Here is a 12,500-nt window from a genome sequence, read left to right as displayed (position 1 = left end):
GACAAACCGGGTCCCCCGTCTACACCCTGCATCACCGCAGCGACCCCCTATGGTTTCACCGTCACCTGGGGTAAAATCTTGTTGTTGTTGTATTGAATGCTAAATGTTTATGTTTCTCCTGCTGCCGACCCAGTTCACAAGGCCACCACTGAATCATCATCACATGTAACGTCAACCGCAAGAGTGGCCAGCGTTGACGCATTAACCAAACATGTCTAGTGGGCCTAACAATGAACATGGAGCACACAGGAACGCAGTAACTCCCACTGTACTGGGTCAATTTAATTCAGTGGGTTGGAATGAGAAAGAAGTCATAATTACCTTTTGTGAGTTTGTAGCTTTGATGTCAATAGAGTCAATTCCCTTAAATGCCACCAAACTTACACTGTGTTATTCATTCATTTTAGCAGTACGAGAGATACATCATCTTGAGTTTAATTTCACCACTCGTCATGCAGAATTGTTTATAACCTTAATTAGGCACAGAAATCACCCCAGTAACGGAGAAATAGTGCAATTACAATGAACTGCAATGTGCCCGTTTCACTGCTCATAAAGCTACTGTACTCTTTGGTATTGTAGGACAGAATTCTTAGAAAGAAAGAAAGTAAATGGATAGAAAGGAAAGTTCCTCTTATTAACACTCTTTAACTGCCAGAGTAATAGTGTAATAGTGTCACCCAGTGCCTACCTTTGAAAAATTCAGGAGACTCGGGAGTCTCGGAACAGCCATGCAACACAGCCATTGCGTAGCTGTGGCCAGTTGCATGAGGCTTATTTTTGCAAGAGGAGCAAGAGGAACGGAGCTACAGGCATTTCCCCTCAGGAAATAAACAGGAAGTAAATTAGCTTCTTATTTTTTTTAACCCATTAAGACCTGAGGCGATTCTTAAAAATGTTTTCTAAATCCTAACAGTTTTTTGAAAAAATGTTTATTTAAAGATTTTTCAAAAATAGCAGATCTACAAGCTCATAGCGCGGCACTCAAATTACATTTTTTTTTTCAAAAAAATGGATTTAGAAAACATTGTTAACACATCGGGTGCCAGCATTTTTTCATAACAACTTACCGTGGGTGCCAGCATTCTCCCCATTGACTGCGCTTTACTGTTTAAAGCTCTAGACTCCGCGACGAGCAAATCCACGTAAAAAAAAGCATCCATTCATGTTGAGCGATGACCCTGGCTACAGCCTGGATCGATAACATTTCACTCGCAAGTTACAAGGGGGACGGATCGCGCACCGCGCATGACCGGTTTTCCACACCGGAAACAGATTCGGAGATATAGGCGTTTTTAAAGAAGGAAATAGACAGAAAGCGGATGGAAGCCATGTTTTTGTTTCCGGTGATCTATCTGGCCCTTCCTTCTCAGGAATACAATGGGTACTCCCAGAGCTGCTCTAGCCCCGCCCACGTGGAGAAAAACGAAAAAAACAAAAAGACTGAAAACACGGTTCAGACCGTGATCGGCACCCGATGTGTTAAGAATCGCCTCAGGTCTTAATGGGTCAAACATTAATATAATATATATTTTTAGGTATTGATTATTCATCTATCTAATATAGTAGTGTTCATAGTCAGCTGTAGTACATTCACACATCCTGTATGTGACGATGGTGCGATGCTTCTGTCCTGCAGACCCCCCCCAGGACAACGGCGGCTCAGAGGCGCTCACATACCTGCTGGAGATCTCCGAGGGATGTTCTGAAGGTACAGGCTCTGCCCTTTCCCTATAGCTTCACCCTAACCCATTAAAACCACTTTAAACCATTGCTTTATACTTTGGCTATTCAAAAGAATAGCAGATCTACAAGCTCTTAGCGGCGTCGCGCTGCGAGCTTGTAGATCTGCTATTTTTTCAAAATAAATGGTGAAAATGTGTGCACATGTTCGAATACATATATATATATATTTTTTAAAGCCAACATTTGTAACTCAAATCTTTGCTTCTGGGGATTCTACAAATGTCTTCTAAATCGTAACGGTTAAAAAATAAAAACATGTCAAGGACCACCCAAAATAATTGTGTATTTGGCCGCGGACCCCCCCATCTCAAAATATTTTGTTCCAGGGACCCCCCCCCCCCCCAGAAGCAAAGATTTGAGTTAAAAGTGTATATATATTCAAAGATTTGAGTTAAAAGTGTATATATATTCAAAGATTTGCACACATTTTCAGGATTTCTTTTCCCTCAAAAATAGCAGATCCACAAGCTCGTAGCACGGCCGCGGCCGCGCTACGAGCTTGTATATCTGCTATTTTTGAATAGCCAAGGAAATCTAGAAATGACACACAGATGCGTTCCCGGTCTTAATGGGTTAACCCACCCCCCCCTCTCTCTCTCTACGTCTCTCTTAGCTCTGGTCAAGTGCATTAGTACTAATGCTCTGTCAGGGACACGGTTAAGAGCCTGCAGAGAAAAACATACTGTACCTTATTTACTCATCAAAAAGTACATCTTTTGAGTGACGAAAGGCCCGTTCTCCACAGTGGCGGTGGTCTCCGTTTTCCACCGTCAGTCTAAAGCCCAGTCCGCGTCGATGATTCGCGAACGCATGGAATTGCAACCACTTGCGACAGAATGCCCCCAAACTGTGGTTTGCATCATTATATAGAACTGGCCAGTTCACGCAGGTGCCGAGCCGTGACTGATTGCGCTTTGTACCGCAAACGTCATTGTCTTTAACTGGAACTCCTCAAACATTGATTCCAGAACTCCCCCCCACACACACACACACACACACACACACACACACACACACACACACACACACACACACACACACACACACACACCTTTCTCCTGTCTCTTCTCTCTCTTGTCTCCATCTCCCGTTCCTGTGAGCATCTCACTGTTGACTTTGATGCATCATATGATTAAAGTGTGTGTGTGTGTGTGTGTGTGTGTGTGTGTGTGTGTGTGTGTGTGTGTGTGTGTGTGTGTGTGTGTGTGTGTGTGTGTGTGTGTGTGTGTGTGTGTGTGTGTGTGTGTGTGTGTGTGTGTGTGTGTGTGTGTGTGTGTGTGTGTGCGCGTGCGCCTGCGTGCGTTTTAACAATGTGTTTATTCATCAATTTTATACTTACAATGTCAACATCAAAACACTCTCATACATACACACACACATACTCTCCCTCCACCCCCCTCCCACGCCCCCTTAACAATTACTCTCGTTTCCAAAAAGCCACACCAACACAACCATAACAAAAACCTTACATTAAGACAGTATAACAAATTACAAAATTAAGATGAAAACACATGACATTGGTGTGTATCCTCGGTCTTAAACGTTCACATCTTAGTGGCGTTGCCTGCAGGCCGGGGAGCTGCCGTCAGCCTGACACCTGCAGATGTTTGCCACGTTTCGCTAAATAACTGCATTTCCAGCAATATGCCGTCGTTGTTGGGAACACACGTGACATCAGGGGTCTTCTTCAACGTTTTCAGCCCAAGGACCCCCTTAGCTGAAAGAGAGATGAAGCAGGGACCCCCCCACCCCCCCACTACATAGTACATACTGTATAAAAATGTATTTTCATAGATTTCATAGACCAACACCAAACCTCTTCGCTAAAAATAGCCGATCTACAAGCTCCCAACGCCTCGCAGCGCGAGGCGTTGGGAGCTTGTAGATCTGCTATTTTTGTAATAGGGTTAAAGTGGTTAATGTAAAAAAAAAAAATCCAATTGCACAAAGATTTGACGGCCCCCCCCCTGTAGTAACTCTAACTCTGTTGAAGACCCCTGCGTTACATAATTACGGTAAAAAAAAAAAAAGGAAAAGAATGAAAGCCGAATCTGAACCATTGTGGGAAACGCAGAGCAGGTGTTTAAATACCAACGCCCTGCCATTTCACAGGCATAACGATGCATTTACATAACCCGACGCCTACAGCGTACGCTCGTCAACGGAACCAAGAGCGACACAATGCGGCGCACAGCTGTTAATTAGGTGGAGAACGCGTACAGTATGTACACGGTAAATGTGCCTTTTATGAAGTGTCGTCTAACCACTCTGTTTCCCTCCGTGTGCGTGTGTGTGTGCGTGTGTGTGTGTGTGTGCGTGCGTGTACGTACGTTTGTAGCGAGTCAGTGGGAGGTGGCGTACAGTGGTCCAGCGACAGAGTGTGTTTGTGAGCGCCTGACGCCCGGGACCTCCTACCGTCTACGCGTGTGTAGCATCAGCACAGGAGGACACAGCCCGGTAAAGACACATGCACGCACACACACACACACACACACACACACACACACACACACACACACACACACACACACACACACACACACACACACACACACACACACACACACACACACACACACAGCCTGTAGTTTGAAGTGTGGGCATTTGAGGACACAACCTCAGAGACAAGTAGACCCAGTGATGTTAAGTATCTAAGTACACTTACTCAAGTGCTGTACTTAAGTACAATTTTGAGGTACTCCACTACATCTCAGAGGCAAATATTGTACTTTTACTCCACTACCATTGTTTGAAAACTTTAGTTACTAGTTACTTTGCAGATATAGATTATTAGCTTGAAGATCGGCTATTTTTGGTACTTTTAAGTACATTTTGATACCAATACTTTTGTACTTTTACTCAAGTACATTTTCTAAATTCCGGACTCTTTCCTTATAACAGAGTACTTCTACATTGCAGTATTGATACTTTTACTTAAGTAAAACATTTTAGTGCTTTTTCCACCACTGCGCACACACACACACACACACACACACACACACACACACACACATACATGGGCAACTGGCGGCCCGGGGGGAACAATGCGGCCCCCACCTTCACTTAATGCGGCCCGCGGGTTAATATCGAAATACTGATATAGTATTGATTTCAGCTGTTACAATTCCAAACATGACCCGCTTTAATTACTTCGGTCTATATTAGCAGCTTAAATGACTAGAATAATACAAGTAAGACGCGCAAACGCTGGAAGCGAACGCAGCTCGAAAATATTGTGTATTTACGGACTTTGTGTGTGTGTGTGTGTGTGTGGGTGTGTGGGTGTTTGTGTTTTGACTGTAGCTGCACTCTGGCGCACTCTGTCGGCCGCACCCAGGCAGTGCACTGCACACAGACACACACACACACACACACACACAAGCCGAGCAGACTGTCATAGTAAGCTCCACTTGGGCGGAGGCGCGCCTTCGGCGCGCCTCCTTCCGCGTTCGCAATAAATATAAATATGATAATGTCCAATGTATTTGTATTTAAGTTCATAAAGTTAACATAAGTATAACTAAATGCATTTGAAATGAAATAAAAATGTATTTAGGATTCCAATTCAAAAGTAGCAACAATAGCAGATCTACAAGCTCAAAACACGTCGCAGCGCGACGCGTTTTGAGCTTGTAGATCTGCTATTGTTGCTACTTTTGTGTAACATAGCCCGACAGTATATGCAATGTGGCCCTCTGGAGTGAGTGAGTGTGTACATATAGTGTCCCTCTCCATCGTCAAAGTTGCCCACCCCTGCTCTTGATAATCAAATTCCTTTGTGATGATTGATCGGTCGTTTGTTATTTGACTGCATTTCCCATGCTCCTCTCTGCTCCCCAGTGTACTGTCAGTGTTCCGGTCCGTACGTTAAGTGTCCCTCCAGGGCCCTGCCAGCCGCCCAGAATTGTGGGTAAAGCCAAACACAAGGAAGTTCAGTTAGAGTGGGGTGAGTGTGCATGAACACAAACACACACACACACACACACACACACACACACACACACACACACACACATGCATACAGCAGTGGTTCTCTGGAACTTTTTCCGGTTCCGTGTCCGTTTTCCTTTTCCGTTTCCTTTTCCTTTTCCTTTTCCGTTCCTGTTTTCCGTTTTCCGTCGCCCCCCCCCCCAAAATATCATGATATGTATTTGGCCTCATAGCCGGCACTTGGTGCCGCGCTATGAGTTTGCAGATCTGCTATGAATAGCCAAAGTATACGATATGGATAAAGGGGTTGAAATGATTGTGGCGCTTTATGAACACATTGTGTGCCAGAGGTTTCTTAAAATAGGGTACATCTAGTGCCTGCATATCTTCCATCCACTTAAGCTGATATGTTTCGTGCTGTAGAAGCCCCGGTCGAGGACGCGCATGTAAACAAAGCCTGCGTGCGAGACGGCGGAGGGTCCCGACTAACGCCTGGAACAATAATATTTCTAACGCGATCCTCCATTGCAGAGTGATCGCCGATCGAAGACGGCTCACTTCCACCACGTTAAAAAGAAATAGGAGATATTAAGCTTTTAGTCAAGGAGTTAACATTGGAGCCGACGACCGGGAAGCATTTTTGACATGGATCCACATCCGGCCTTGGATGATCCCAAAGTTTCGTTAGAGCGCCCCCACGTGGGAAAAATATATATTAACCCATTAAGACCTGGAACTGTCTCATTTTTTGATTTGAGCTAAAAAGCATTATTTTACACTTTGGCTATTCAAAAATAGCAGATATACAAGCTCATAGCGCGGCACCGAGTGCCGCGCTATGAGCTTGTATATCTGCTATTTTTGAAAAGTTGTGAAAATGTGTGCAAATCTTTGAATATATATATATCTTTAAAGAGAACATTTTTAACTCAAATCTTTGCTTCTGGAGGTCCCTGGAACAACATATTTTGATGGGGGTCTGCGGCCAAATACATATAATTTTGGGGGTCCTTGACATGAAGCACCACTGATATAGAAACATACGTTTTTCAGAATACTGCTGAGATTTAGGAGACATGTAGAATCGGCTTCAGGTCTCAATGGGTTAAAAAAAAAAGGGCCAAAAACGGTCCGGACCATTTTTGGCACTCAATGTGTTAACATTTTTTTTTTGCTGGGGACCCGCCCCCCCCCCCCCACTTTAAGAATCAATGGCATACAGTATACACCCTCTGTCTCTCACACACACACACACACACACACACACACACACACACACACACACACGCACACGCACACGCGCGCGCACACACACACACGCTGTGTTGTTTTTGTTTGCTTGAGAGAGCTTTTGGCTGCTTTTCAAGTAACACTTAGAGGTCTCACATCAACCTCTGGCTGCTCAGTGCGTGCCGCTGTCCAACAATAACGCAACCATATTTTCAACCCTAATCCGTCCATAATTTAGCCCATTAAAAGCCTAATTCCAGCCCAACCCTCACCTAATGCTGTCCCATTACGGCTGATTAGAGTCGTTTTGGCGTTGGCAGGCGTAAGCCTCCAGTTGTGTTATTTAACCCATTAAAGACATGGAACGCATCTGTGTCATTCATTTTTTGATTATTTTACACTTTTGGCTATTCAAAGATAGCAGATCTACAAGCTCGTAGCGCTACGAGCTTGTAGATCTGCTATTTTTGAAAAGTTGAGAAAATCTGCACATCTTAAAACTTAAAGTGAACATTTGTAACTCACATCTTTGCTTCTGGGGGTCCCTGGAACAACATATTTTGAGATGGGGGTCCCTGGAACAACATATTTTGAGATGCGGGTCCGCGGCCAAAAGCATATAATTTTGGGGGTCCTTGACATGAAAAGGTTTGAGCACCATTGACATAGAAACATGTTTTTCAGAAACATTTGGGCATTTAGAAGACATTTGTAGAGTCTGCTTCAGGTCTTAACACATCCACTGCCAACGGCTAATCTCAGAACGTCCATCGTAGTGCCAAGCTATTTCTTACCTTTTTTGTTTTTTTGATTCCGTCATAGGCCCCGCTAAATCCGTTTAAAATCCGCGTTCATTTGGTTCGACACAAACACGGGACCCGACCGAACAAAACGCTGAAAACCGTGCCGCGATCCGACACTCCGTTTTGGAGAACGAGAGCAAAACGCTACAATGGGGGATGCGGAGAGAAAAACAAACAAGCCGAGATAATGGCGTCCAAAGTTGATCGCTAGACAGGAAACGGAGGCGGGACAAAAACCGGAAACAGTATTATTTCGTTTCCGGTCCGCCCCCTTCGAAACCGGAAGTGCAAAAAAAATCCGGAATCTGCACCTGCACGATTTAACATGGGAAAACACCCGCCCCGTAGGACTACGGGAACGGCAGTTAACGGTTGGATTTAACGGCCCGTAGGACTACGGGCCTGGCAGTGGATGTGTTAATGGGTTAATTTGATAAATGTGGACTGACGTGAAAAAAAAAAATCAAAGAAGCGGAGGAACCTCTCGCTTTAACCCGGTGAAATACATCTGGGCCTGTGTTTCAATCAGGCTAGTTTGGGGGTAGCGTTGGGACCATTAGTGGACTGATTTGAAGGTCAGACATTATTCATTGCAGGCATTTTCTCGCTCTCTGTCTCCCTTCCTCATTAATCTCACATTCACCACCTTTGGGGAATAGATAGATGGATAGATCAACAACGAAGGCACGAATCCCCATATCCTGCAAGACTTTTACCTGATATAATGATCGTCAAAACATCTAGTTATTGTTAGTTCTTCAGAAAATATTCTTAAGTACAAGAAACGTTTTCCGCATGCCTGGTGTTGCCGGGGTTATTATTGCGCTTGTTTAGCAACGTGTCGATCAGCGCGTTCGGGTTTCAGTCTCCCTCCATCTCCCCTCGTTCCACTCTCTCTCTCTCTCTCTCTCTCTCTCTCTCTCTCCCTCTCTCATTTTTATTTTTTCCTCTTCTTTTTTTCTTTTTCAACTTCTCTCATCACCAGTGGTGTAAAGTAACTAAGTACATTTACTCAAGTACTGTACTTGAGTACAATTTTGAGGTACTTTTAGTTTACTGGAGTATTTCCAATTGTCTATACTTTTACTTCTACTCCACTACATCTCAGAGGCAAATATTGTACTTTTACTCCTCTACAATTATTTGAAAACTTTAGTTACTAGTTACTTTGCGGATATAAAGTGTTACATTATAAAACATACATTAACCACTTTAGTCCTAATTTATACCTAGGCTATTTGAAAATAGCCAATCTACAAGCTCACAACGTTGCGACACGTTGTGAGCTTGTAGATCTGCTATTTTCAAACATTTTAGTACTTTTACTTTTGGTACTTTAGGTACATTTTGATACCAATACTTTTGTACTTTTGCTCAAGTAAATTTAGAATTCCGGACTTTTTCTTTTTCCACCACTGCTCATCACCTTCTTCCCCTTCGTGTTTTCTCTCTCTCTCTCTCTCTCTCTCTCTCTCTCTCTGTCTCTCTCTCTCTCTCTCGTTCCGCCCGTCCAGACTCTCCTCTCTCAGAGGGAGTGTGTGAGGAGTGTGTGTTCAGCCTGGAGATGAGCGAGGGAGACGCCGAGCCGGCCGAGTTGTACCACGGGACCAAGCTGCAATGCACCGTGGGTAGTCTGCTACCCGGAGCCACGTACAGCTTCCGTCTCCGGGCCGCCAACGAGGCTGGGGTAAGGCACACGTGCACACGCACACGCACACGCACACGCACACACACACACACACGCACACACGCGCACACGCGCACACACACAAACACACTGTATAGGCGAAGTTTCAGGCTGTATACAATAACACAGCTGCCATGAACATCCTGTTTGTCCCCGTTGCCCTGGGAGACGACATAAAAACGGTCAGAGAAACAACAGTTGTTTGCTGTACCTATAGCCAGCTGGCCTACAAAACCCCAAAAAAGTGTCCATAAGATGTTAGGATTTGTTTTGAAACAGAATGAACTGTGTGGGCAGTTAATGGGTGTTATGGGCCATTAAATATCAGCACAGAGAGGACTATGAACATGTTCAGTAACACTGACAATAAAAAACAAAACAATTACGCACACACACACACACACACACACACACACACACACACACACACACACACACACACACACACACACACACACACACACACACACACACGTACATACAGTGTTCCCAGGGCAGTTTGCCCCAGACAACCCAAACAGAGATGCGGTGAGTGTTCTGCACTCTAGCTGTACTCTGATTGGTTTTGGTTGGTTAGCCCCTGAGAGGAGGCAGCAGACACTCACAGCTGGTTAGCAAGCAGACACACACGCACACGCGCACACGCACACGCACACGCACACACACACACACGCACAGTACAGAGGACACATTCAAGACAAGAGGATCCAGGGCATGTATTGTTTAGCTGCGCTGTAAACCAGGGGTACACTAGGCTACCTTAGGCACGGTAGCCTGGGCTATTTTGAAAATAGCCTAGGTATAAAATAGGGCTAAAGTGGTTGATGTATGTTTTATAATGTAATAATTTATATCTGCAAAGCAACTAGTAACTCATTTCTTTTGGCACAGGGAAGGGTGATCACAGGCATGAGAGAGAGTGAGAGAGAGGATTTTTTTTTTGCTAAAATAAAATGTTCACATCTCACATCTGTATGCAAATTACAACCTGTTCATTCAAACTCCAAACTCTTGACTGGGGAGGGAGTCTGCGAGTTACTGTAGGAGGTGGGTTATTGCTCTGAGGCTAATGATCATTAGAATGTCCTGATGGGAAAGAAAGTATTTCAAAAGAGGTTGTTACTGTGTGTACACTATATGGGAAATCAAAATCTGTTGGAAATACAACATTCTGATGTGGTGTCATTAATGTTGATATGGCACGATGACTATCAAGACAATAGAAAACATGACACTCGATGTCAAAAAGGTTGCCGCCTGCTGTAAACCACCTGTGTTGATTTAACTTCAAATTACAATATGGATAAATGAACGCTGAGGATTTGACTGTGTCCACAAGGTTCACAGTATTTATCACTTGCACAGAATGCACCACTGGAAAAAGTACTCAAATGTTTTACTTAAGTAATCAAGACTGCAATGTAGAAGTACTCAGTAAAAGTCCGGAATTCAAAATGTACTTGAGTAAAAGTACAAAAGTATTGGTATCAAAATGTACTTAAAGTACCAAAAGTAAAAGTACTAAAATGTTTGAAAATAGCAGATCTACAAGCTCACAACGCGCCGCGATGCGACGCGTTGTGAGCTTTTAGATCGGCTATTTTCAAATAGCCTATGTATAAAATAGGGCTGAAGTGGTTAATGTATGTTTTATAATGTAATAATTTATATCTGCAAAGTAAACTAAAGTTTTCAAATAATTGTAGTGGAGTAAAAGTACAACATTTGCCTCTGAGATGTAGTGGAGTAGCAGTAAAAGTATGGGAAATTGGAAATACTAAAGTAAAGTACAAATACCTCAAAATTGCACTTAAGTACAGTACGTGAGTAAATGTACTTAGTTACTTTACACCACTGAGTACCACGTACGCACAGACACAAACCCTCATCCTCCAGACTAAAGAGTCAAACAGAGACACTTGATTGGAAAACAATGATTCCCTGCCGTTGACATTTGGAGGTCTCTGATGCAATCACAACAAACACACCGACACACACACGGCCCACGTTCCTCTCCCAAATCAGCTCCAAGGTCAATAATGCTGTGTCATTTTTCTTCTCTTTTCTCTGAGGGGAAAGTAAACTTTATGTGAAGGAACAACGGCGGTGGAGAGATAATAATTCAAAGCCAGATCAATTACAAATTTATAGCAATTGAGCAGACTTGCGTGCGAGATCTGAGTAAATGGAGTTAGAGAGCAAAGAAAACAACCGTGCCCTTCAAAGTATCTACGACATTGGTTCTCAAAGTGGGGTCCGGGGACCCCCCGGGGTCCTTGAGGGAATTCCAGGGGGTCCCCAGCTAAATGATGGATACCTAATGGACCCTTATGGGTCTGTAACTCTGAGAGTGTACAAATGGAACCAAATGGACCCTAACGGGTCCATTTGGTTCCATTTGTACACTCTCAGAGTTAAATTAACCTTGATTTTACAATATAAACTGGGGTCCCAGAGATAGAAATGCCATTAAATGGGGGGTCCGTAGCCCTAATGCATGTCAAACTGGGGGTCCTTCAAATTAAAATGGTTGAGAATCACTGCTAGAGCCGAAACAATATTCCCTTATGGGGGTCATATCTGGCATATCTTTTCAAATGGGGGTCCGCGGGCTAATAAGTGTCAATTTGGGGGTCCTTGACATGAAGAAGTTTGAGAACCACTGATCTACCAGCTAATTATCAAACTTGGCGTCTACCTAAACATGCTATCTGCACAACACGCTTGGTAAATAACATGCTGAATAACATATGTCGGCAAAGGAGAATCTAAAAAAAGGTGACAATTTCTGATACAAATGGTAGTAAAGTGAAAATGTCAAAACTAAGGTTTTTGAATAAAGTGGAACCATTTTTTTTTTGTTCTTGGCTTTTCTGCCTTTATTGATAGTTTTCAGTGAAGATGGACAGGAGACAGGGAGAGACACGCAGCAAAGGTCGTCGGGAACGGGACTCGAACCCGCGACGTGCTGTCAGGCTACTTTACTGCCTAAACTGCCGCTAGGCCAGTGATCCGGGCCAAAGTGGAACACCTTTGAGACATTTTTTTGAGACACATTTTGGCAGGAACACCTGGCCATTGTGGCCATTGTCTGGTTTAATCAC

General features: G+C 43.8%; 1 protein-coding gene across 1 annotated transcript in view; it reads left to right on the top strand.

Annotated features, from left to right (window-relative positions):
• The window catches only part of fndc3ba (fibronectin type III domain containing 3Ba), a 184,430-nt gene that overhangs the window by 130,279 nt on the left and 41,651 nt on the right, over positions 1 to 12,500 (top strand). Inside the window, exons 16-20 of the mRNA XM_084043938.1 lie at positions 1 to 70; positions 1,640 to 1,711; positions 4,085 to 4,203; positions 5,587 to 5,692; positions 9,224 to 9,396. The exon at positions 1 to 70 is cut by the window's left edge and continues 66 nt beyond it. Coding sequence (XP_083900064.1) covers positions 1 to 70; positions 1,640 to 1,711; positions 4,085 to 4,203; positions 5,587 to 5,692; positions 9,224 to 9,396 — 540 coding nt within the window. The remainder of the gene's footprint in view (positions 71 to 1,639; positions 1,712 to 4,084; positions 4,204 to 5,586; positions 5,693 to 9,223; positions 9,397 to 12,500) is intronic.

Source organism: Gymnoscopelus microlampas (assembly GCF_963454915.1).
Source record: "Gymnoscopelus microlampas genome assembly, chromosome: 20".
In the NCBI taxonomy this organism is placed as follows: domain Eukaryota; kingdom Metazoa; phylum Chordata; class Actinopteri; order Myctophiformes; family Myctophidae; genus Gymnoscopelus; species Gymnoscopelus microlampas.
The sequence above is the reverse complement of the archived record's forward strand: the minus strand, read 5'-3'. Positions and strand labels throughout refer to the sequence as shown.